The 26,850-nt window shown below is 48.1% G+C and overlaps 2 protein-coding genes across 5 annotated transcripts in view; one reads left to right on the top strand and one right to left on the bottom strand.

Annotated features, from left to right (window-relative positions):
* The window catches only part of LOC144169105 (P2R1A-PPP2R2A-interacting phosphatase regulator 1), a 39,899-nt gene extending 19,186 nt beyond the window's left edge, over positions 1-20,713 (bottom strand). The window contains exons 1-8 of one of the 4 annotated variants that reach the window (XM_077698122.1): positions 20,251-20,713; positions 18,180-18,357; positions 12,657-12,738; positions 9,386-9,474; positions 4,937-4,988; positions 4,041-4,163; positions 3,345-3,436; positions 118-173 (exon numbers count right to left, since the gene is read on the bottom strand). In XM_077698122.1, coding sequence (XP_077554248.1) covers positions 118-173; positions 3,345-3,436; positions 4,041-4,163; positions 4,937-4,988; positions 9,386-9,474; positions 12,657-12,738; positions 18,180-18,283 — 598 coding nt within the window. In that variant the 5' untranslated portion in view covers positions 18,284-18,357; positions 20,251-20,713. Of the gene's footprint in view, positions 1-117; positions 174-3,344; positions 3,437-4,040; positions 4,164-4,936; positions 4,989-9,385; positions 9,475-12,656; positions 12,739-18,179; positions 18,358-19,752; positions 19,772-19,956; positions 20,208-20,250 lie in introns of those variants that run through there. The other 3 variants (XM_077698125.1, XM_077698123.1, XM_077698124.1) reach the window with 3 other exon arrangements.
* Positions 20,714-20,906: 193 nt separating this feature from the next.
* The window catches only part of Mpi (mannose phosphate isomerase), a 36,671-nt gene continuing 30,727 nt past the window's right edge, over positions 20,907-26,850 (top strand). The window contains exons 1-3 of the mRNA XM_077698121.1: positions 20,907-21,184; positions 23,896-24,032; positions 25,557-25,748. Of these exons, the coding sequence (XP_077554247.1) occupies positions 21,175-21,184; positions 23,896-24,032; positions 25,557-25,748 (339 nt within the window). The 5' untranslated portion in view covers positions 20,907-21,174. The remainder of the gene's footprint in view (positions 21,185-23,895; positions 24,033-25,556; positions 25,749-26,850) is intronic.

Raw genomic sequence — 26,850 nt, 5'->3', positions numbered from 1 at the left:
CAAGTGAAAGAATACCTAGTCAGCAAGAGTTCCCTCTATCCCGGTTGCACTGCAACGATTACGCCACCTCTGCTTGGCATACCATTATTGATGACCACCAATACAGTTGGTACTCACATTTTCGCTTTACAGGAAACTGGCTTGGCCTTAGCGTGATAGGGCTTTGACTTCTTCTGGGGGAAAGGGGCAAAGAGAATAGAGAGAACGGACATTCAGACAACCTACTCCAGAAAACGGGGAAGGGGGGAACACTTGACTTACAATCACAATCGAAAAACAATTTCTTAGAAAGACAAGTTTCTTAGAAAGACAAGCACCATAGAGTGAACAAAATAAACGTGAATGATCTATTTATGTGTTGATGCAGTCACTTATTTGTGCTTTCCGCACTTGAGCCGAAAGCTAGTCCATTTGGTTTTTTTTTTTTTTATATATATATATATATATATCTCTGCAGTTTTGGTTGGCAGTGCCACTTTTGTCTGCTTTTTCGAACCTGACCCGCTTGATATCTCTGTCCTTTGGGTGGGCATTCTTTCGCAACTTTACGGTAAGTTGGTGGTGTAAGTGGTGGGATTTGTGCCCCTACCAAGCACCATTTACTACACAACTTGTCCGCCGACTTCATGCGCGCATTTTTAGTTCAATTTCCAAGTTGGAGGACTTTGGAAGTGTTTGGATTTACACCCCAAATTTATGCTTTGCATTCATTCTCAGATTTACTCCCTGTTATGTGCATTGGTTCTTTCCATCAAGGGGTGGAAAGCCACTCTTGTTAAACTGTAACTGAGGGGCCCACAGAATTAACAAAAAAGGGGTACCTGCAATGTCTAACGCTACTTTCATTTTGACAAAGTCACGTGATGAACGAGGACAGGTGTTCGGACTAAAGGATGCAGGCCTTTCCAGCTGCATTATGTCACTAGATAAACTGACCCGAAAATTAAAACAAAGGGAGCCAAAGCGGCTGCGAGCACACAGCTGAGAATAAAGAAGTGAGCGGCTTTGTCTTACGTGTATTGCTTTCCGCATCGCCTGAAAAAGTCGGGGAGAGCGATACGACGTTAGACTCGCCTTTCCAGTGCGTGACAAACGGCAAATGTTTGCTGTGCAGTCAACGTGATGAATAATCAGGTTGCTTGCGGTGCAAGACCAAGTATGTACAGAAACTTGATTCTTGTGCAAGAAAGCATGGTGTGCCAGATATCATTCACATGCAGAAGTGAGAACTACTCGGATAGGAGCCAACCTCTGATCACATACTTCAAAGTGAGGTAGAGGCAAGTCCCAGCCATTTCAAACTTTTTCACTCGTGTCCCACTGCCCCTGCTTTGCCGCAACAAAGCCAGGCCTGCAGATCATAGATCATTGAACGGGTGCTTTTTTTATGTCAAAGTTCACGCCGTTGGTGGTAGATTGACATCGTTGTGTAGATAGATTTTCTTTGGACCAGATATGTCACTGAATGCGGAAAAATATACTTGTGAATAAATCAAAATATAGACAAAGATTTCGTTCTTTTCTTTTCCTGTTTTCTTCCATTTTTTTTCTTTCCTTTTTTTTTGTTTTTACTGCACGAAAAGCAGCCTTGCGACCTGAGAGATTGAAAGCAGGAAAAGAGAACTTTTAGGGAAAACCTTTATATCTCTATGTGGCGTGGAACACCTGGGGTACAGAAAATCATTGTGAAAATTGAGGCACATGCCAGGAACGGTAAACGACAGCACTAAAGGAGGGTTCTCGCAAAAGGCGACAGACCGTAGAACAGATGTACATTGTACACGTTGCTGCATAGGCTCAGACCTTTGTTCCACTACATCACTGTGGGTGACGCCACGCCAGGCAATAGTCGCGTGGGGAGGAGACTGAGAAAAAAAATACGCTGTAACAAGAGGCTAGGGCAGTTCAGAATGCGACTCATTAGCTCCATTCGATTCAGAAGGGAGAAGGGGTGCACGGCAACGTTGCAGAGAAAGTTCTGTGGTGCCGGTGCAGTGCAGCAGCGTGGTTCCGCGGTGCCGTGCATCACGGCTGCACCGTCAGGAGCACCCCTGCGTATTTGCAATCGAGCGAGGTGCAGGCATAGTCGTCTGCTAATCAGCCTCGCCTGCCGTCCTCTACAACTGGATGTTTACGGCCATCTGGGTTGCGTCGTACGCATAAGCGGCGACGCTAAGTTCGTCCCGCGTATCTTCGAGCTCGACGGACATTTTCACGCGGTCGCCGCAAGTGCCGGTAGCCGCCTGCCAACCCGCAACGCCCCAACGCTCACGGCACCAAATCGCTGCACCTCCTCCGTAGCAGGTGCAGCGGTTCTCTGCACCGCGGCGGCAACGCTGCTGCACCATGAGCAATCGAGAGACGCGGTGCACGGCACCATTCCTGCAGTGGCGAATCGAGCGCTTTGGTGCAGCGCACCGTGCAACGTTGCAGGTGTTGCAGGGAATCGCGTCTGAATCGAATGGAGCTATTGTAACTGCCATTGGGACGGAGCAGTGATGAATGAAGCTTTGGCAGCGGTTCAGCGAGAGGAACGTGAAAGTTTCACAGAAAGGTCAGCAGCACACCACCAGAAGCCCAACTGGGCTTTCGCCAACATATTCTAAGCATCCCCCGTAATTTTTTGAACTCACTGTACCCACCAGAACTACTGGTGCAGATCAGTAAAAGAAAAAAAAAAGAAGTACTCCAAGACCAGGCCGTGTGCTCTAACTGTTTACCTCTAACAGTGATCACTGGAGTCATCAGTGCACGTGTTTGCAGCTGCCTAAACACCACTGCTTCGCGTCGCGTCAGCTTAGGGTGGGGTGGGGATATGCCGGAGGTGTACCCCAGTGATGTGTGTGTGATGTGCAAGAAGGACAGGGCCACGGTGGCCCACATCCTGTGGGACTGCAGAAGACACCCGAGCGAGGCCAGTGCAGCAGAGACGTTCCCGCCGTACCTTGTCAGTGCCGCAGCGTGCAAAGACTACGTCATACAACACATGGCCGTCCAGCAAGTGTCGGACGCCCTCGAGCTTCAACGCCCGAAAGTGTCACCCCCACCCGGGGGTAGGCATGAGTAGGTGACGGAAGCCGAGTGGCCGGCTGACACGACGTGAGGCCGCGTCGCGTTTGCAGGACAAATAAAGATGTTTTCTCTCTCTCTCTCTTACAGTGATCAGACAGCATTCACCACCCCTTTAGCGCACCCCTTAACTTACAGCATCCAGAAAACAGTAAATTCCGCTGCACTGAAGCAGGCATCCCTGCCGCTGCCAGAGGAGACAAAGGAGGCCCAGTTTTGCGCGAAGAAGAGCACAGAGTTGGCAGCAAAGAAGAAGAGAGGGACACAGCACCCACCTTGTGGCGAAGGCCTTGCGCGTGGGGCTGGGGCTGGGACTAGGAGAGAACGCCTGCTTGCTGGAGACACACATCGAGGGCGAGAAGCACTGCTGCACGTGGGAAAGGGAGGAGGGGGGAAGGGGAGAGGGAAAAATTCGAATGAGGGCGAGGCACAAGCACATATCTCAAATCTTCTATGATAACAAAATGCTGTGAACTACACACCCACACTCCACAGTCAAACTGCGCGATAACGAAATCCCATGAGTACGAAGTTCCCACAGCAACGAAATATTTTCGGATCCCCAGTGAATGTCCATAGGAACATATGTATTTCATATCTCGAGGCAATGAAATGTTTTTGGAAAGCGATCTTGCATTAACGAAATTCGCTGCAAGTTTGGTCGGCATTTTATCTACCCATTTGAAACTAACAGTATCCCAAAAGTGGTCAAATGAGTTTTTTTTTTTCACTTAAAGTGCGTAAGCTCTCCCATGGATCTCCAATTATCCCAGTCCTGTGCTAACTGCGACCAATTTATCCCCGCAAACTTCTTGGTCTCATCTTCTGCCCACCTAACTTTCTGCCGCCCCCTGCCACGCTCGCCCCCTTCCCCGTAGCTTGTCCCCCAATACATTAACAGGGAAATCCCACGAGAAACGGGATGGGGCGGCACCACCCAGGGAAAGGAGGAGGAAGAGGAGAGCGAGTACCTTGCCAGCCCGTGTCGGGGAGGGTGAACTGCACATGCCCGGGGGCGGGGTGAAGATGTGCAGAGGATCTGTGAGTGACCGGGGCCTCGGCTTGCTCCCATCGCCCCCGAGGCAGCCGTCGCCCTGCACACACCAGTCATTGCCATCAGACCCACCTTCTCTCCCCCCTCCCGAAACAGACTGGTGCTGCTGATTACAACTGCACTTGGTAAAGGTTCAAGGTGAAAGGAAGTGCACCTGTCCACTGTGTCTTGGCTGGCATCCTTAATGAGAAAGCACGGCACCTGTCCCGTGCCCACCACAGTCCCTGCACCTGATCATGTCAGGCTCACATGCAAAACTGAAATGTTTGTGCTACCCGCCGCGGTGGCTCAGTGGCTAAGGTGTTGCGCTGCTGAGCACGAGGTCGCGGGTTCGATTCCCGGCCGCGGCGGCCGCTTTTCTGATGGAGGCGAAAAGCAAAAACGCCCGTGTGTACGAGATTTCGGCGCACGATAAAGATCCCCAGGTGGTCAAAATTAATCCGGAGCCCTCCACTACGGCGCACCTCATCGCCTGCGTTGCGTCAGCGCATTAAACCCCACAATCAATCAATCAAATCAATCAAATGTTTGTGCTGCCCACCAATCACAATTCCCGCCTTTGTGCCGCGAAATGAGTTTGATGGAGGGCCACCATCAATGACCCCCAAGATTAGACGGAAGAGAGAAACATTTTTCAAATCTACACAATTATTTATCAGCTATGTTCTATCTCTAAAGAGACACTAAAGGCGTTTACATTTTGAAATTACACAAATTACAATTTTTCGAGAAAAAAGCAACACAACAGTGTTCCCTCGTAAGGCGGTAAAGAAGGAACTGCTCGTAATGAGAAGGAGGGTGGTGTTTGCCTACCAAAGACAGGTCATCCCAGGACTGCGATATTTGGAGCTTGGACTGCACCTCCCTGAGTGTGGCACAAAGAGGACAAAGACGTCAAACACCATCGCAACTCTGAGTCAAGCAGAAGCGAGTGACCACAACACAGCACGTTTATGCAGAGCTATAACACATCCAAGCTCTTTTCCCTTTCACTACAAACGTTTCCATCACAAATGTGCCTCTGCACACCATGATTACTCTTTCTGCATCTGCCATAAAACTGCAGATATCACAGATTCCCCCCAACCCCCAATTAATGTGACACTAAATACACGTGAGGTAGGGTGCGTGGGGCTGACAAAGGAGGACTTTCCATAAATTTTAAGCTCTGCTGCACACAGGACACTTGACAGAACTTGAAGAGAATGGTCACCAGCTTATCTAGTGTCCTTCACAATGCTATCTCAAGAATGAAACAACGCTTAGTGCTCTTTGCACATCACTCAAAGCCTGCTGGGTGCTAGTCTTGTGCAAAGCGGTGGAAACCACATTAAGAACAAGCAGGAAGCTTAATGCAGCCACAAACAGCAGCCTCAACTTTCTGGATAGCATCGTGGTGCAATAAAAATAGATACACAGCATCTTTGGAAGTCCGGGTTTCGTTTTTGTCAGACCACGGAACACTGAGTGTAGTTCACAACTAAATGATTCCGGGTCTCCCTGCCACTATGGTGAGATCAATGCATCGACCGAAACCAAAAGCTTCACTCCTTTAGACCCCGACATCACGAGAGGCACCATAAGCTTTGTTTCAGTGTTGCCTGCAAACTTGCCCTTAGGGCTAGTTGCAAAGACTTTTTTTCTGGCGTGTCTCGCTACGTATTGATGCGAATCATGCCTTTTGATTTGCTTACTTACGCTCTGTTACCAGCCCCTGGCTCCGCCCGGCTACCTTATCTTCTGCTCAAGCAAAGCGCGCATTTCCATCCTGTTTTGTATGTCACACGGAAAATCTCAGTTTGATAGAGAACGGGTAGTGCTTTGCAGGTCCTGGACTGTCCTTGGTTAATAGAAAATGTTATCAACCTAATCTGATGTTTCTAGAAGCAAGAGCATAACAGATAAATGTGTGGAAGGCAAATGCTGTGGCATTGGATTTGTTGACACCCGTCCATGCACATCCCTCTGTTGACTGCTTCTTCACTGCTTGCACTTTCTTTAAGCTTATTGCGGAAACAAGTTCGCTCCAATAAACGTTCATTTCTGGAAGAACCTCACTTTTACAAGAGGTTCATTTCTACAAGAAAACTTCCCTGTGTGACAATAATCTAGATCTTTTTTTTTATTCTCTCCTGTTTGTAGAGTTGGCTGACACAAACTGCACTCAGCTTAGTCGTGACTGTTATCATTGTTCTGTCGTCAATTCAGGACCACTACTTTTTTTAAGCGCCACTACTGGCAAAAGCCAAGCATCACAGCCAAACTCCTTATCCCTAATTACTGGCAGGCAACCTGTCATGCTACCTTATGCCACTAATAAAGGCAAAAAAAGAGAAAAGAACCTGCGTATTAGGGTGCACTCACACTACAAATGGTCAGTGCTCTACCAGATACGCAGAACACAAATGAAACACACTCTCAACATCTTTATTTGTCCTTTTCAATGGTCTTTCCCATTAAACCGAACACTTCATCTGCAGCAAGGCAAGCAAATCCTACAATGCCTGCACATGCTCGCGTGCTCCACTCAACTGCACTGCACTGGCCAGTGGCAGCTTAGTGAAGCTGTTTGGAGGGAAACCCATAGTGTGGCTTGACTGCCAGGCACTCGTGTGCACGATGACACTTTCACAACTTTTTGCTTCCCCTCTCATTCTAGGCTGAATAGTGAATACATTTCGGTAGGACATCCAAAAAAGCCCTGCAAGACCCCTGAACTTTTTATTTTTAAAGGGACACTAAAGGCTGAATGAAATTTTGTTTTACCGTTCAACCCCTTTATAAGAGACACGAACCAGGGAGCAGTTTCTGTCCCTTGTATGAGATGTCTCTTATAAGCAGAGTACCATGTTGTCACTAACTGGTCAAGCCCCAGTTCAATGTGGGCGCCATATTGTAGGCGCCAAGAGAAAGCTTCTACAAGCTTTCTCTTCTTTCACCGTTTGCGGAAGATGAATTCTTGATGTTGGAGTTTACAAGCCCGGTGAATAGGCAGAGCACACAGCAGCGTCTTCCACTGTGTGCTCTGGCTATTTATCATGCTTTCAGGACTCAACATGTGCAATGCTTCTTTATTGGGAGCTATGCGATGGGGAGAGCCCACTGCGCACTCCTGGTATCCCTGGCTTGCGCAGAAGCTAGCATGTGTGGTCACACTCGTATGCATGGTGGTAAGCTTTAACCACTTCTGTATGTTGCATTTCCATTCGCAGGGCTTCTCGTCGTCACTTCATAGCTGACTGAACCACTGTGTGTGTACTGAAGTTACAGTGTAGACCGCTTATAACGTATGTCGCGGGAGCCGCAAAAATCCGCACTATAAGCGGTACCGCACTATAACCAAAACACGCACGAATTCAACCACATCGCCACCTATCTCTCAAGTCAACCTATATTTATCATCACTCGAACGCACAGCACTTAAAAACGAAGGCACGGTCTATATTTCGTGTTATTTTTAACATCAGCCGCTGCTGCAGGGCAAAAGCGCAGTCTCACAAACGGCGAGCGCGGCTTTAACTTCCGTTGTGTTTGTTTTGAGACCATGGCTGCGTTTTTAGCGTCTATGAACAGGTGCCGCAAGACGTGATAAGAACGCCAGCGGGATTTTTTTTTTTACCCCACCTTGTGTTCAGGATGCCAAAGGCGGCTGCTTATCAGCGCAACGTACTGGTGGTGGAAATCTTCGGCTTCGCGCAGCTCGAATGTTCGGAAAGGGAAAGAGCGGTGGCTTATCAGCAACAACGTTCTAAAGCGTGAACCGCGTGGTAGATTTGGTATCGCGAAAACGTGCAGTGCACGCCAGCGCGGATACAACTGGCGTGGTGTGGGCGGCGCGGTAAAAGGCGGCAACATGGCGTCGGCACTGGCCGTGAAGCGGTGCAGGCAGTTCCAGTAAGTTCCAGCGACCGCTTCTAACCGCTCGCTGAAATGCCGCACGGGGCGCAAGCGAAGATGCTCATGCAAGAAAGGAGCTAATAATGTGGGCGAAAAGTTGAATATAAACTGCCATCCACGCTGCTTGTGAAAGCGCCCATCAAAAAATACCGCGGTGGTAAGCCTAAACATCTCTGGCGCAGCTAGCCGGCTCGGAGCGGTTCGAATCTCCCGCCATTAGGTACGCGTCTCCCCATTGGTGCAAGTCGTCAGGCTCCTCCCACTACCACGCGAAGAAGCCACCGCGAGCGCGGAATCATCGACACGAGCACGAAAAAAAAAAAAAAAAAAAAAAAAACTCACGCGCAACGCTGATGTGCACGATTCGTGCGCGTCATGCGGTTCACGATTAATAAAATCAACTTGCCAAACGCGGATGGGGAGACTGTCGCTATCTTCCGAGATGCATCAAGCAAGGTCAGTTGTGGTTATCAGGTACGCACGAACTAAAGGGTGCCTATTTTTTTTCTTTGGGTGTCTACGTTAGAGGAGGGCAAGGGGTGCACGCTGCGTCAGATGGCCGATTTCACCCTTTCTTTTTTCTTTTGCTACCCTAAAACGATGCCTCAGCTGCGCCGGTCGATCAGCAGACCCGCCGAAAAACCGCACTATAAACGGTATGCTTATGCATTGAGTTCTATGGGAGGCAAACCGGTGGTCGCAAAAACCCGCGTTATATCCGGTCCCGCACTATAAGCGGTTACGTTATAAATGGTCTACACTGTATAATAAATAGCGACTGCAGGTGTCTGTCGTCCTCTTTGATTCCACAACGGATGCAACTGCAGTTAGTGACTGGTGACACCGCATCTAAAGTTAAAATGTCTGTTACAAGCGGGATTGTTGACCAAAATTCAAGGATAGCTTGTCCTTAACAACCGACTATCTTTTACATCCAATGTCTGTCATAAAAGAGGTCAATTTAATGGGAAAGACAGGGTGGCCATCCATCTACGTGAACAGTGTCTCTTGTACCCGATTGTCTCTTACATCCATGCCTCTTATAACGAGGTTCAATTGCACCCAAAAGCGTATGGGGCGTCATCGCCCGTTTTCACATTTCTGGCGTTTTCTGCTTTATTAACCTATTGCCAGTTGCGAGAATGGTGTATTTAGATTCTCGGCACCATAATCTACAACTACGGGCCAACTTGTTTCCACCCTTTAGTGTCTCTTTAAATGTGGACGTGCCTTCGCCAATGCAATTGCCCCCTCTGCTGCATCATGTGAGTGAGGTCACATTTCACTGCTCATCTACAGAACTCGCACCAGAAACCGGTTCCGGGGAAGGATAGGAAAGGGAGGGAGAGGGGGGGGGGGACTCACTTCTCGTGTGCCGTCTCCCTGATCATGGCGTCCATGCCCTCCTCATGCTTGATCTGGCTCACCCGCGAAGGCACAGCGGCCAGGGGCGACTGCAGGACAGGGGGAAGGCAGGTCAGAGTGCACCGCAGGCACAGCACAGCGACAAAAAAGGTACCGTATTTTTGCGCATATAGCCCACCCCTGCTTATCCTCCGCACCCTCACTTTCAGCCCGCCGGTAAAGAAAACCAAAATCCTAGCGAATTGCCCACACATTTGATACAAACAGGAAAGGCTGCACCAAAGCTACTGCTCAAGCAAGTGGAATACATCGACTGCAAGACGAAAGTCACAATTCAGTCATAAAATTCAGTTGTTAGACTGTGCTCGTCCTTGTTTTTTCTTCCTTGTCCTTGTATATATGCACAATCGCTGCCATGGAAGGCTTAGTCAGTGTTACTGCGTAGGAGTTTTAACGGCGCAACACGCGTTGTTGTGAAGCTGCATTAAAGGAAAAGCCTGGCATATTAGACAGTTTTGGCACATCGTTACCGTGTTTCCGTTACCGTTTGGCGCGTTACCGGAAGCCGAAGTTTCCGTTTACCGCTGAAAACAGTAGGTCACACTTTAGTGCACCGTTTACAGTTTGCGTATTCCGGCCGCCGTGGCGCAGGTAGCGTCATCTGGTGAATTAGAATAAAAGCACATCACGCATAATTTTGTTGCTCATATCTATTTGCTTTCGTTTAAAGTAGCTTTGAATACTTCACTTCTCAGTTGAAGCGTTCACAATAACTGTAGTTGTTTCAAGAATACTGTAGCCATCACCTGTAAAGCTTTTAAAAGGGACGTGTCGACGCCATCTACTGAGTACATGTAGAACCAAGGCAAAATAGAATTTGCCACCTCGCTAAACATTTAGGCAAGAAATGAGTAAAATATGTTGTAGTAATTACTCAATAACTTACACTACCTTGCCCAGCACAATCTTGGAGGCCTAAAAGGCCTTTGAGAGCTCATAAACTTATCTGAACTATTTGAGGCGGGCGAGGCTTAGCGAGAGTAGGGGCGGCCATTTCATTCGCCCATCTGAGAAAAATGGTTGTTTGTCGTTCTCCTGAGCATTATTTAACAAGAAAAACATAATAAACAACATCGTGTAAGATTACTTTTATCGGCTGTACCAAGCATAAAGCGCCGAGCGCACTGCATTTGCTGTAATGAATACGCAAGGGTACACTTCATCTGCTCAGGAAGCTCGCTGGCGACAGTGAAGCCCATGCCAGTAAGTTACGTTCGCGGTAACTCTCGCACATGCGCAGTCGACTCCCGGAAACACGGTAAATGGTAATGTAAACACAGTAACGCTATGCTGAAACTCTCTATTATCCGCACCACTACTTTGCCACTGAAATTTGCGCATCTTTGGTGCGGGTTGTACACGCAAAGATACGGTACCTCCATCAAATATCCCAGCTTCAACTAAGGAGAAATTATAGTTGAGCTAAATGCAATTGTACAAAGCAGCAAAATAAATGGCCTCCGCAGAAACCTCCAGCAAAAAAACTTTTTTTAAAGGGGACTAACCCTGAAGGTCGCAAGTTTGGTTACAGTGGTCCAGTGAAGACTCAATAAACAACCGTGCAGAAAACACGAATCTGAGTGCCCAAACAAAACATGTCGATGAAACTGGGGACGAATGGATACAATTCAAATCTAGAGTTGCACAACACTGCCTTACACCTTGCACTCATTGTATATCACATTTTCGCAAGTATAATCCACACCAAAAATGCGAAAATTCTGGTGGCAAAGTAGGGGTGCGGATAATACGCGAGGATTTTCCTTTATTGCAGCTTGACAACAAAGCGCGTTGTGCTGTGAAGCTCATACGCAGGAAAACTGACTAAGCCTTCCATGGCAGCGATAGCCCATATATACAAGGACAAGGAAGAAAAAAACCAGGATGAGCGCACTCTAGCAACTGAATTTTATTAGTGAATTGTGACTTTCGTCTTGCAGTCGGTGTATTCTACTCGCTAAATATACGCTTTTTCTGTCTACACAGTGTGTGATGTGCTGCTTGAGCAGTAGCTTTGGTGCAGCCTTTCCTGTATCAAATGTGCGGGTAATGCGCGAGGATTCTTTTTTCTTTTCTGGCAGGCTGAAAGTGGGGGTGTGGAGTATATGCAGGGGCGGGTTATACGCGCGAAAATACGGTGTTCCGCGCCAGGTGACGGGTGTCACACGTAACACAACATTCGTTATTCCCCAGCCCCAGCAACAGCTATGCAGGCCACCTCCTCTGAGGTCGCTTCAAGGCTTAAGCCTTCCTGAACATCTGTCAGCCACACCCAAGATACCAATGAAGCAGCCCTTTTACAGGGGAATGTTAGGTTTCTCGGCGTGCGTAGAGTTGTAGGAGCTGACGCGGTCACCAACATCAGTGCCCACTTTAATTTTATGGATCTTACGTGGTAAAGTCAATTCTGGGCCACGAAGCATGTCGTAGTAATTTTGCCCAACAGGGGAGCTTTAACAAGCAGCAAAATCTCGACACACAGATACTTTTTGTTCTCTTGCATTGCTTCCCACTCATTATACTCAGCTGCATCGTGCAAGCTCTTCGCTTGTTCCTCTTTAGTGGTTCTTGGGAGTAACCAGTGAATACCCGATCAACAACATCGTTCTGTGAATGCCACAGTTATCCCCTGTTGCGATACATTAATTAACTCAAGCCACTGCGGCTGCCAGGTACCGTATTTGCACGATTCTAACGCACCCCCGATTGTAACGTGCACATAAGTTTACTCATCGAAATCTGAAAAACAATTTACTCCGAAAAAAGTTAAAAGCAAATATTTGCAACAGCCGACTATGTTATGCCCATTGAGGAATGCGCGCGCCAAAATTTACTCGATGTTGACAGATTGTCTTGGATTGGATTGAGTTGGATTTTGGGAGGAGTTGGTGTCTACGGCGATGCTGCAGGACGCTTTGAATCAAATTTCAGTTTTGTGCCCTATTGTAACGCGCACACAAATTTCACAGCTACTTTTGGCGAAAAAAGGGTGCACATTAGAATCAAGCAAATACGGTAGTGGTGGTGGTGGTGGTAGCAGGCGCGTTTCTTTACAGAGAGGGGTACAAAGACACCACACTATGCTCTGGCGAAGTTTTCTGCCTACCGAAAGGTTTTAAGGAATCTGAAGGAAAAAAAATAAAGGGAAAAATTGTGATACACTGGCCTGGACTAGCCACGAGTTTTCCCCACGAGGGGCCGATGCACTCACCGAGGGGGAGTGGTTGGGGCTGAAGCTGGCACTGAAGCGCCTTGTTCGTGGAATGCTCAGCAACAGCGGCGACAGGGCCTCCCTGGACGCAACAGAACGAGGTTGGGACTCAGTTGTTGGCACAGAGGACAAAGAAGCGAGCATGACGTCACGTGCCGAAGCTTTCTTTGCAGGGCTACCAGTATTGAAGCTGCTCGTTCTTTCACTCGTTCTCTGGCACCATCAATGTCAGCCCCATTTGAACAAGTTTGGGTAAGACTGAGCAATATTCCCGCTCACCTCATGAGAGCGTGTGTATGTGCAGCGTTAACTTAGAGCACGTAAACTGCACATGGTTGGCAGAGAAGAAAAGAACAGTTTCTTCTTTTTTTTTTTCCAAAAAAGTGAATATGCCTGTGCACAGCAAAGGAGCTTGTCACTTACTGACCCAGTAAACAGGAAGACTTAACAAATGAAGTTAATTCATCATTCTCTCACTGCCACTTCAAGAACAGTGGAACACCGGGCCTCAACCATTTATTTCATCATTGCCTTAAAATTTTCTGCTTTGGGAAGCACTGGCACTCCCCAGGGCTTGGTCCTGTCACCCTTTCTTTTCAATATCGCTATGAAAGACCTTCCTCCTTTACTATCGACCCCACCGGACCTCCACCATTCCCTTTATGCAGACGACATCACTCTTTGGATCTCCAAGGGTTCGGACGGACACATTCAGGACACCCTTCAAACAGCAACCCAAATGATCGAAACATACACATCTAGCCGCGGCCTCTCCTGTTCTCCACAAAAGTCCGAGTTTTTCCTCTTTCGGCCCAACTCCCATGACCCCCCCAACATCTCGATTACCACCCAATCTGGCAACATCATACCTACCGTCGACACCATCAGGGTCCTTGGTTTGCGCCTCCATAGCAAGGGACACAACCTAGACACTATCCGAGAACTTGAACGTGGGGTATACCAAACTACGAGACTAATATCTCGAATAGCTTCAAAGCATAAGGGTGTCAAGGAGGGCAACCTCATTCGACTCATACAAGCCTTTGTCCTGTCCCGAATAGCGTACTCGACCCCCTTCCTAACCATGAAGCTAAGTGAACGAATCAAAATTGACGGCTTGATACGCGAATGTTTTAGGGTAGCCCTCGAACTCCCTCCAAAAACCTCCAACGACCGCCTCCTTGCACTGGGTGTCCACAACTCCCTTGACGAGATTGTTGAGGCGCAACGCACCGCCCAATTAGAAAGACTCACTAAGAGTCACACCGGTCGGCACTTGCTAGCTTCCTTAGGCCTTTCACCACCCACCTCCAACCATCAGCAATTGGTAGACATTCCCCCTTCCATCCGCCAGAGGCTCCGAATCAAACCTCTTCCGCGAAATATGCATCCCGTACACAATGAGGATCGCAGACTGGCTCGCGCGAGAGCCCTTGAAAAAGCGTACCCTCCAGGCTCCCCCACGCTATACACAGATGCAGCAACCTATCCTACCAGAGCGGCTGCTGTAGCCACAGTGGTTGACTCGAAAGAAGTCCAGCTCGCTTCCGCCTCCTTATCTACAACATCCCCCACGGCGGGAGAAGAGATCGCCATCGCGTTGGCTATGACCCACAGTCCCCACCTTCAAACAACTATAATCAGCGACTCTAAATCAGCCATCCTAAATTTCCTTTACGCAAGAGTTTCTCCAGCAACTTTATCAGTCCTGTTGAAGGCACAGGACATTCGATCGCGTTCTTTCACTCTCGTCTGGGCTCCCGCCCATACCGCGCTACCTGGAAACTCAGTGGCCCACGAAGCTGCTCGAGCTTTGGTCTACCGAGGGCTCGATGGCGCCGCCAATGAGAGTGAGATATTCACTCTACGGGACAGGCTGCACACATACGGGGACATCCTCGCCCATTACCACTTGGAGCGTGCCATTTTTCCTCCTCCTCACCCATCTCTATCCCGATCCTTGGCGGTCATATATCGGCAGCTCCAGACCCGCTCCTTCCCCACCCCTGCCATCATGTCAGCGATCTTTCCTGACACCTACATAGACGAATGTCCATATTGTTCGGTCCCTCACGCATCGTTATCCCATATCATATGGGCCTGTGATAGCATCCCACTATCCAGGCACCGATCCCACCCCATTCTCCTTACTATCACCAGCGAGGCGCGCTGGGAGGCTGCCCTGCGTGACCCAAACCCCCAAATTCAAGAAGACCTGGCCCGTTTGGCCGAAGGCACCGGACCCCTGCCGAAAAGGGGCCCTGCTGCCCGACGGACGACGGAGAAGACGTCGCCGGCCTAATCGCCCAGCTGTGGCCAAATAACGTTCTGTCTGTCTGTCTGTCTGCTTTGAATGCTTGCCAACAGGTTGGTCCTGGAGGATAGATACTTCACTGGTCAAGCCTTTCACCCACTTGGGACACCTAAACACTGTTGATTACAAACTTGAACGGTGGGTTACCAACAAGCTAGCCAAAACGCACTTTCCTTCTCTCACGAAGGTGCTTGCCTTCCCTTGCAATCCTCACTTCGTACTCGATTACAGTCCATGTATGCCTAATCGTGGAAGTCAAAGCAGCTAGCCATAAAAAGTGCAAACTGCATGCCAGGACAACTTAAAAAACAGACGCAGGGAACTGGCTTCCCAAGAAATGCTGCACAGTCAAAGCTGCCGCACCCTTTGCAAAGAGCAAAGTAATCTCTATAACAAAACATTTTTCTTTTGGGTATAGCACTCTACAAGCAAGTAGCAACCACAACAGCCTTGCATGTGACAATCAGAATGCTACCATGGTATAAATGCCTAAGCCACACCATATAAAAATCCCCGGCCATCTCCACTAACGTGAAACCTGGTGAAGGGTGCATGCAGTGTATAAGTGTATTCTTGGTGCCTTGGTGTTTTTGCCAATGGAGATGAAATCGTTGGAGGGTACAGGTATAAAGTGAAACCTCGATATATCGAACAGCGCGGTGCCCGCGAAATAGTTCGATATAACCAGAATTCGATATATAAAATTACGTAAAAATCGCGTCATAAACTGGTACAAATCACCAAATGAGCGAACTGTGCAGTAAACATTCACTTGGTGCTTCAAAGTATTTATTATTTTGGCTTAAAGCACTGCAGCAGGGTAGCCTGGCGTGTCATACACGACTTCCTCAACGTAGTCCAAACATTCCACAAGTGACAAGCCGGTGCCTTCTATAGCGCTGCAGTACCGGTGCGGTAGGCCCAAAACCTCTGAAGCCTCGTCGAAGTCGGGAGTGGGGCACTATCAGCGCTTGCGGGTACAACCTCGGCAGCGCCTTCGTTAGTGCGCTCAGTAGCTAGCATCTCCACATCCGTCAACTCCGCCGTAATTCCGGTGCTGTCGTCACCGCCAACAAAGTCATCAATGCACATGCTTCGTAGCTCAGCAACAAAAAGCGCTCCAGCTGGCCCCAGGTTTCTTCAAGCTCGCATTCTTCTTTTGCACCGCCCAATTCTGCTTCGGCCAACCGATGCGCAGCAATCGGGAACGCCCATCGCGCCACCGCTATCCTCGAGGGTACTGCGGGATAGCTCGCCGCCTGTCAACAGAGCACGAGCGGTCTGGGCAGTCTGGGGTGGCGGAGTTCGATATACCCATTTCATGTCCTCCCAGTTTGAAATAAAAAATAAAAAATGCATGTGATTTTCCGCGTGATATAGAAAGTGTTCGATATAGGCAATAATTTGATATACCCGTGTTCGATATATCGAGGTTTGACTGTACAGCACTGCTGTAAATGTCTCTTAACTTTGAAGTACGAAGACCTCTAGCACGAGGCATAAACAAGCATCCCAGTGTTTTTTTAGTACGTGTTACGAAGCGCTCCAGTGCGAGGCGTAAACCAATGTCCCGGTGTTTTTTAATACGCGTTACGTTGTAGTGCAAGGCGTAAACAAGTTTCCAAGTATTTTAGTGCCGTGACTACATGAGACGTACGACAATTACAATGACAGGAGACGCCAACAGCCCCAGCCACTATGGGGCTTTGCCCCTAAAATAAAAAACTAACCCACGGCATAGGTCTTCTCTGTCGGAATGAGTGAGGCAACCGGTTGATGTGCTCCGCGTCCTCCTCGTTGTGTGGCTTATCCGAACCACGTGACATTTGCGCGGGATGTTCAAACACAATTTGCAACAACATGCTCGGTGGCGGCAAAGTGCTACGAGATAATGGCAGAGTAGAGCGTGCCGTCGCGTGTTTGCTGATCATGCAACCACTTCCGGGGACACAGCAGCTATGGTTCATGCTGTGCACAAATTTCGCTATTAGGGAGTACAGTAATTGTCAGCCATTTTTTTTTTTTGCAATTGGGAACTGGCCACTGCCCAGCTCGTTCACGTTTTTTTCTCGCATGCTTATCGGCTTGAGTTTTCTGCGTACACAGGACCACTGGATTTTCCTTTCACCTTTAAAGCTCCACATTAAAATTTAAACACGGGATGGGCGCACTTTAGTTACCAGTGCCAAAAGTAGAAAAAGTGGCCGCATTCGACACACCCGTGATACACCAGCATCTATTTCCTTATTCATCATCCCTGAATCCATCAAAAGACGTGTTGCTGAGGGTATCCAAGACAAGGTGAAGTGCTTCATCCTCCATGTTTTCCCAAGACCCAGGCCCATCGCCGGATTAACGCTTAGAGGCCCGGCAGCGGTTCAGTTCGCTTTCAAAGTCGCCTAGGTCTGGGGAGATCTTACAGTGCTTAAAGGATGCCAGGACGGTATCTTTAAACCGGCCAAGCATCAAACCAGCCAAGTATCTTCTGTTTCGATCTAAACTTTCCACGGTGGGTCTCAACAGTATTCCTGGAGGGAAAATCAGCACTTCCCCAGAAAGGCCTCAAAGATAACTTTTAAAGGCCTCAAAGATAACAATATTCATGGGCTGGGCAGATACGTTGGGGTTTCTATGAAGATCGACATTTCATCTTCAAATATGACAACAAATTTTTTGTGCCAGTGCATCAACCCTTCTTCCTGGTGCTAAAGTGCATGTGTGCAGCAGCTTTTAATTAAGGCTCCCATTTTCACGTGCCAGTGACGATAACTAAACATTAACATTCATACTAGCACAATTATTTTCATAGCTAGTGTGCAAAAGTGCCAAAACTTTGAGCAAAGGAACGAGGACAGGTGCGCTATCATCCCGTGATGTTGTTCATCCTGTCCTCAGTTCCCTTGTTCGAAGTCTAGGCCCTTTCCCTCCTTAGCTAAGCAGCACCAACTAGCCCCCACTGATGCCCTGTTAACAATTATCCTTCCTTTAGTATTCTTTGAATACAAAGTAATATGATACCCATACTTTCCCAGTGCATTGCAAGCAAGAGTAGCCGTAGGAGTGATGATGAGGTGCTGTAGCTCGGTGTAACAATGCAGTTAAAGCATCCATTTTTTCCAGGTGATGAACCTTTTTCCCTTGGCACTGTGCACAAAAGCAACGAGAGGAAAAAGAAAGGGGACAAAACAGTCCCCTGAGGAGCGCCTCACCTGAATGTGGGCGTATTGTTGCCCAGCACGTTAATCATGGGGGCACTGGAGGAGCGCTTCAAGTTGGAGCCAGTGCCCACTGGCGGCGGTGGGTCTACGTCCATCCTGTCGTTGCAGCGATGCTGCCACCGCTACGCTGCAAGCATCCCTCTCTCCCTCTCTCTCTCCACGCGCAGGCCTGCAACCAGAGGAAGGTGGATGCGTCACTCAACAGCTGTACGGGCAGGCAGACAGTTTGCACAACTAATAAGGGTGCAGCATGCAAGAAGAGCACAGCAGTGGACGGAGAACTCAAGACAAGGCAGATAGCTCATTACGATTTCTGCACACTCAGACGCTTTCGTGTCTAGCCAAACTAGTTTACATCGACCCTGAATGTCAAGCTTGCAATAATGAGCACTAGGAAAGTGCAGCCAAATGCTGAACGCAAACCCAACTAGCCTTATCATGTGTGCTCCACCTGTCAACACATGTGCACAATACGCTCTTGCAGAGCGCCGTGGCTGCGATGTAGTAGCAAGAAGCTGATTTTTTACGGTCGTTAACCGTGCTTTCTTTTTAAGGTTATGCCGTACTGCATTTGTAAGCAGCAGGAAAAAGACACAAATTGGCCAGTCATCAGAATTCTAAACTATCTACGACTGCGGGCACAAAAAAATTATCGTCCCATCTTCGTTGTCAAAAGCGTTCATTTGCAGCTGGCCTTTGCAAAGCAATTTTTTTTTTCGTTTTAATATCCGCAGCATCTACCGTCAATATTATATTACTAGTGGTGGTTCGGGACTTTTTTTCTTTTAATCAATCTGAAACTCGAGCTCGCTTCCAATTTATTTTACAAGCCCTCTAGTCAAAGGCTGCTAATAATTACCGCGATAACACGCGAACGTAAAGTATATAGCTATGAAGCAAACGCTACAACTATGAAACAGCAAAGGATATAACAACAAAGAGAAACACGGGGTTGAGCATACAAGTGCACGCAACAAGCATAGGTGAAATTACGTTTCGCGCAGGGGCTGCGACACGCGTAGAAGCAACAAACAGAACGCCGTTAGCTGAAATACAACACCTCGAAACACCTAAAAACGGGAGCTAACGTCACGTTGTTTCGGCACACGCTTACAAGGACACCGGGCGCAGGCTTTCGAGGACAAGCACGCGACTTCAGCACTCCCGCGTGATCCGGGGATCGGCAGGATAATTGAGTAGCGAGATCGCTGACCCGGAGAAACAGGACAGCCGCGTCGCATCCGCGCACAGGACTGTCACATGCATGCGGGCGACGTAAAGGATGAAAGTAACGGCAAATCCGGCCAATCACAAAGCGCCCGTATTTCGTACATACTACAATACCGTGGCCTCGCCATATTGATGTTGTTGTCTCAAAAGTCGAGGACAGAGAATTTAAAAGGCAGCCTTAATTGTTCCCACCGTGCCGCCAATCGCGAGCCGTTTACGTGTACGCCAAGTTCTCAAACACCGAAGTATGTTATCGCAAATAAAACGGCCCCGAGAATCAAAATCGGCCGCGAAAGAGAGACAGCACCAAGAACGAGACGATTGACCACACCACCTTTGAAGGGACCATCAAAGCTGGGTCAGGATAGGAGTACGACAGCGCTCACCCTGACAGGCCCTAAACGATAACGCAGCACTGTCCAAGAAAAAAAAAAAAAAAGCGTGAGCAGCCAGCAACAGCTTCTGTCCTGTCATGCGTTCAACAAACCAAAGAGGCGAACGATGCGCGAATGAGCAGCAGAAAAAAAAAACCACAGACCCTCCCGGAGTATTTTTCCTCGTTTACCGGCACTCTTCGGCAAGGAGACCATGAACCAAAAGCTAACAATCAAGCGAACGGGGTGCCTGAAACAGTTCCGCGCCAGCTCTTTCCAAACTGAACAAGTGGCGAACGTCTTGTATCGAGTTTCAAGTTTTCGTTCGGAAAAAGAATGCCAAGGAACCGGGGAGCCTGATTGAATTTCTCTACCGCGTGCGTCAGACGCCCACTGCAGAAAACAGCCACCGAAGCAGAAGAAAGTTTAGAATAAGGGACAATTTCTGTTGTACTCACAGCCACGGTCCCTCGTAGCAGGCCCTGTTTTCTTTATTACGTTAATGCGGCGCCAGCAGAAGAAAATAAGCTAACGATAAGAACAAAACTGCAGCTCTCGGGGCCGGATATATAACAAAAGTGCTCATTGGCTACGACCGTCTCTAGCGCTGCTGAGGACCAATGATCAGTGTCGTAAGAACATTATCGAGGTAACTGTTAGCCATGTTAGCTGTACCGAGAAGCAAGCTTTCGTAACCTCAGGTTCGTTCGCTTCGCTGCCGCGAAAATTTCGCGGAAAAAGGTTAAGGCAAAGTGCTCGCAACCGCAGAGAACTAACAGGTTAACAGCTAACAGCACTGACTGCGCAAGCGTCACGCTTGACAGCCGCATTAGTTGACACCGATTAACATTTTTTGTCACCTAATTGCGTTCCTTTTTGCAGTTAATTTCAGCAAAAAATCGCTACTTTTTCGAGTCGTGTGTTGTTGCAACAAAACGGCTGCTAGGAAAAATAAGACTGCACGCCCTTAGTTTAGTTACGCTTAGACCTAGATGGCTCTCAATACCCCTGTCCTTAGAGTCAGTAAAAACTCGTCCTCGTTTTCAGTGCTTGCTAAAACTGTTTATTCCAGTAAGCGTAATGTTTCCAGTGTTATGAAGGTGATTTAGTAACCTTGTTTGATGCGAAAAAAAGAGGGGGGCAGGAAGACTGTCTCTACTATATGTTGTTATCCAGGGACTTTAGCTATGGTATTAGTCCACCGCGTTTATTAACATGGCTGCCCTGTTGTTTTGATAAGTTTGAACGCCAAACAGCTGACTGCGCCGGGTGACCTTAGCGACAGTTTTACACAGCTGTACAAACGATGCAAAAAATTTGCGACGTGGTGTTTGAAGCCTAGCGCGGTAGAAGTGGAAGTCTGCCGCTTTCCACGCTGAACCATGGGGGAAGGTACGCTACATGCCGTTCCGTGTATCTTGTGAGATGTGTCATCTGGAGCCAAAAAGATAAATTCACTGGAGTGCACTTTACCTAGCGTCTCTTTCGCCGATCAAAGCGCCTTGACGACCGTATCCGCATTCAAGCTCGACACTAGTGGCGTATCCTTTAATTTTTGTGTGTGTGTTTTAAGAGCATGATGAAAATTGCAATCCGAAACCTGATCTCGAATAGGTATCGCAAACCACATATCGCAAACATGTTTATCCGTGTATATACAGTTAAGTTACGGCGTATTCTAACTGGGGACTTGCACATATGCCTCTTTTCTGCCCTGCAAGCGGCACATAACTGTGCTCGCATTATCGTCAAGTGGCATAAGCGAAGCGTCCTAGATTCAATAGCGTCCTAGAATGAAAACCGAATTTAGTTTTCTGGTATCGCCTAGTCAAAGAGGAAAATACACGCGTCCCCGCTTATTCCGAAATAGTGTGTAAGCTCACGCAGCGGTCATCAAAGCTGTTGTCACACGTTGGTCTGCATTAATTGCCTGGGAACTTTGCACGCATGCAGTCAGTTCCCAGCAGCCCCTGCGTAAATTTTCGCGGCAATTGCACCTCGTTTTTGTACCAAGAGCCAAGTTTTGAAGCCGGTAGTCTTTCTTTGCGAACCTAAACGAAAACAATTTTGTCTGTATGTGTGTTTGTCACTCAATACAGCTACTTGCTACCCACCAGCCAAACAAAAAAAAAATGACTATGTATCTGTTTAATTCGTTGCAAATGAACCGCTACCATGGAGCATGCATGTCCACATTATTTAGCACAGTCGAAACCTGAGGCATTCTTGTTAGGCATAATGTAGTCACACAACTGAGAAGACCGGCGTTATTTTAAGAACACACGTTTGATTGGTCTGTACAAAAGCAAATAAATAAAAATTGCTGGTTTAAACTACATCGGAGAGGGATGAAGTAAAAGCAAACGTAAAATTAAAAACAAGGTGTCAGCTCGACCTCTTCCAAACACAACAAAGACAAACGATTAAAAAACATTCATGGCCATTGTGCCCTGCAGATGCGGATGACCAGCCAAGCTGTAAAGGCCATGTCACGTAGTAGTGACGACACAATAGCTGTGTTGTCGCTGTGATGTACAGTCGCGGCCACTGATAGCGGGAACACGCAAGTTCGTGGCCACGCTCTTTTCAGCGCCGCCGCTGGCGCTGCGGGAATCTTGCGCCACATGTGAAATTACTAAAATGAGGGGTAGAGGTGGAGGTAGGTGGCACTGCTTGCGCATGTGCCGTAAGATTCCCGCAGCGCCGGCGGTGGCGCTCCGAAGAGCGTGGCCATGCACTGCTGTGTTCTCGCTATCAGTGGCCCGCGACTGTACACGCAACATATCCACAACTGCATACACATTCTTGGACAATGTCAAATTGATGCACATATGGCACTCGGTGGTTGGTTTGGCCGGATTAGTGTGGCCTTGTAAGCCAAATGTCTCCAAAAACACATAACCACTCCCTTCTCGGTCCCGACACATCACATTAAAATCACCGTGTATGAGTACAGGGGTAGGGTCATTGCAACTAACCCATGGCTTGAGGCCAGTCCAAGGACACCGAAGCACTTCTTGAGGGTTCTGAATGCAAAAGCATTATGTTCAGTTGAATGCCCAAGACAGCTTGCCTCTGCTTCGCATTCCTAAAGAGCTTCATCCTCTTGCTTCTTGGCATGATTTGCGTCACGGTTTGCTTCTGCCTTGCAAATGCGTTATTTCAAAAGCATTCGATCTGCCTCCTGTGCGTTGCACAGCTTCCTGTTTCCTTTTGCAATTTCCGGGTTAAAGTGCATGTTGTGGAACGCTTGCACTGCAAGAGTAGGTGGAAACTTGGGAATTTTAGCCACAAGTAAACAAGCAAGCATGCAAATCAACAAGCAAATGCACACACAAATGCCCCACTCTATGGGACACCTTGCCCTTCAAAGGCACACGGATTAAGTTGGAGGCAATTTGATATCAAGCCATCGAAAAATGTATGGAAACCAAAAACTACTCTGACATCCTTCATCACTATCAAACTTCTCGCAGGACGCTACTACCTCCCCCCCCCATTCATTCCTTTTTGCGGCCAACGCATACATTTGGCAACGACTCCAGACAACTACTTTTTATGGCCACACCTTCCTCCGTTGGATTTCCCCTACCACATACACCCTACTGCCGATACTGCCCTGACACCCCAAACACAACTCATTTGGCTTGGATGGGGCCTACCAACCCACACCCACGCACTCTTGAGCAATGGGAGAACTTGCTGCACTGTGGGCAGCTTGCGAATGAAGAAGTTCTAATGATGTGCACCCAGGCCACCGCAGCACAGCATGGACTACTGGACTAGGATGTCCACCCACCCCCACAGTCTCACTCAGTGCAATAATAAAAACATTTTCCAATCCAATCCAATCCACCCTAGCCTAGTACAGCTCTGCTGTAAAATGTACATATTGGCTGTCCCAACAGATGACGTGCACGCAGTGCAAATGCGGGAAAATATGATCCCTCCATTGCAGGAATTATAGGAGGAGTAAGAGCCGAGGGAAAAAGTGGGAGGGGAAGAGGGAAGGATATGCTACTGTCAGAAAACTATCGCCTTTACACATTTGCCGCCAAGCAAGCAGATACGCAGACGATTTTTTTCCTGCTGTGACTGTGCAGCTTGTGGAGTCCTGGAGCTGAGCTGCGCGGTGCAGAAGTACCACTGGGGCAAGAGGGGCTCCAACAGCCTGGTGGCACAGCTGGCAGTCAAGGGGCACCACCTGCCGACCATTGACGAAGCCACCACCTATGCCGAGGTGGCTGCCCCGTTTCCTTCTCCATCTTGTATTCTTCTTTGAAGGGAGCAATTAAATGCAGGAAGGAGGACAGGCTGGTTTGCATTGATGGGGTTACGAGTCTCATTTGTAAAGAGAGCAGTCTCTTTGATTGGAATTCAAAAGGAAAAGAAACTTTCTTTGAACAAACTATGGAGGCTATTTTTGAGAGGTGCGGAACTATGCATGCACCAGTGTAGACTTCAATCAACCAAGTCGAAATGTAGTCGAACCTCGTTAATTCTAACTCAGAGGTGCCCGAAACTTTGTTCGGATAAAATGAAGTTCGAATTGGCGAAAGCTATTTAAGTACACATAACTTTTCTGGGACCGCAGCGTCAGTTCAAATAAACCAGAGGTTCAAACTAAGTGAGTTTGAATTAACGAGGTTTGACTGCATCAAGATTTTACCATGGCCTTTTGATAGGTGGCTGATGTGAGCATAGAACGAAAGGTGGCTTTCTGCACTATGCTTGGTAGCATCACAACTTGGGAAAGCAGATTGGCAGAAGTTTTTTTAAAATCTCAGAATTATTAGGAACTTCATTGTGGTAAAAAGAGATGCATGCTTGTAAACAAGTACACACAGAGCATTTGGCAACATTTGGTGGGTTGGGGTGCTAAAATGCAGCACATACTATTCACTCAGAACTTGTGATGTGTTGCAAAAATTCAAAGGAATCAAAGAAGAGAAATTTCTGCTGGATAAACTGACGTGATTAGAAGATTCAAAGTTGATGGATATATTTGGCTCGTTAAGCAAGGCAGAGGTAGATGGCTGATATTACCAACAGTGAAGCAGAGACAGCTCCTTTTATGGTTGAGCAGACACAGAAATACGTAATGTTTTATAATGGTGTGAGCACAAAAACTTGGATGTTTGTCCTTAGAGCCTCCACATTCTTGAACCAACAAAAAAAGTGTGTTCCTTATTTACTTGTATAATGATTGCACTTGTTTCCAGAAAAAGTGATGTAAAGTTGGGCGATCACTGCATATTTTAAAATTCCGAGGGATTGTTTTAAGCTACAGGAAAAAAAACACTGCCGCTCAGTTTATGTTTTGTTGACAGTTCCTGCCCAAGCCCAGCTGCTGTCTTATCCTTTTCGAGCTGAGCGCGTTTGCTGTTTTTGTCGTCTGCCATGCCAGTTGTCACTGAGCATGTACGATTCTCACTCTGGGTCTCCGGAATCCATCCCCACATTGATCCAGCAGATTATCTTTTGGATTATGGACCCACGCACCCACAAAAAGAACAAGCGGGCGCCTAACCCTTCTTCCCCCACCTCAGGATGTGGGTTTGTTTCTCAGCCGCGGCCGCTGCTTTTCTGATGGAGGTGAAGAGTGAAAAGGCCGTGTCTGGAGATTTTGCGGCGCGTTAAAGGTGCCCCGGTGGTAAAAGTTAATCTGGAGCTGTCCACTATGGTGCGCCTCATAGCTCCGGGATAGGTTCCTTTGGCGGGTTGAACCCCACAATGAATCAGTCACACTCCTTCCCCCTTATAGCTGTGGATGGGCACGCACCCCTCGTGCCCGAGCAAGATCCGGGGCACTGACAAGACACTAGCCGCGCACATTGCCGAGCACCCGGACTGCCTGGGCTCCGGAGTGCGGGCCACCTTCGGCACCCAGCTGCCCTTCCTGTTCAAGGTGCTCTCGGTGGACACCGCCCTCTCCATACAGGCACACCCAAACAAGGTGGGTCTCTCTCTCTCTCTCTCTCTCTCTCTCTTTTTTTAATAGACGACATGATGTACGGCTGGTTTTGAACAAGGACTTATCTGTTTATTATTACATTATGATGCATTGTTGTGGTCATGCTGTACAGTAGCTCACAGACTTTTTGGACCTGGAGGGGAATGAAAAATAGTCTGAATAAAAGAGCATTCCGAAAAATCTGTGAGCCATTACTCCCATGGGACAACTGGCGGGTCCTCGTGAAAGTCCGGAATATCCAGCAAGTCTGAATTTTTGGTGTCCGAAAGGACGGTTGGCTACTGTACTCAATTCCAAGTTAAGAATGTCAATAACCCTACGTGATGTATCCCTCCACCAAAAGGGATGGGCCCGGATGTCAGCGCGCATGCATTTAGAAAGGAGATTGCGCTTAAAGGAGCACTGACGCCAATTTGCGGCGCTAATATTATTGCACAGTTTGCTTCCTTCACTCAACAGAATACCCTGGCTGAAATATGAGCGGCCTGCGACGCGAAGAACATAGTTCAATTGGATCGCATTTATCACGCCGACGGAGCAGCGCGCGGAGCGGCACTCAGCAAATGGACATCAGCGTGACATCACTCCAGGAGAGGAAAAAGAAGTGACGCGACAGCGCTCGTCAAAAACTCGTTACGTCACTTCACGCGCGCGGCCCCACGAGGGGCGAGCGGGCGCAACACCCTCTCAAGAGGGCGCCGGTGACGTCTGCACTAAGCGGTGAAGTCAGGCAGGGAGTCTGTCATATGCGCCGTTTGGGATGAAAGCGCGGGAATTTGAAACAAAGGATTTTCAGGCCGTTCAATGTAATTAACTATCGCGCGCTAAAGTATTTGAAGTGCTGTTTCAGGTTGGCCAGACCATTAAGCATCGATAAAAGCAATAAAAGTGTAACATAAAATTTCCGTGTCAGTGCTCCTTTAATGCGTGATATTGTCCGCTTTTCCTCGCATAGTTTGTGTGTCATCACTGGAGTAATTCATAAACAGATTAGGTTCGATAAATAATAGAAACAACTGGTGTCACGTTAAAAGCACTCGCAACGCGATCTTTGCACGGCGCGGAGGAACATCCGTCTGCAGGG

This window comes from Haemaphysalis longicornis, unplaced genomic scaffold (genome assembly GCF_048455015.1).
Source record: "Haemaphysalis longicornis isolate Haplotype H1 unplaced genomic scaffold, Haemaphysalis longicornis Haplotype H1 scaffold_2, whole genome shotgun sequence".
Taxonomy (NCBI): domain Eukaryota; kingdom Metazoa; phylum Arthropoda; class Arachnida; order Ixodida; family Ixodidae; genus Haemaphysalis; species Haemaphysalis longicornis.
The sequence above is the reverse complement of the archived record's forward strand: the minus strand, read 5'-3'. Positions and strand labels throughout refer to the sequence as shown.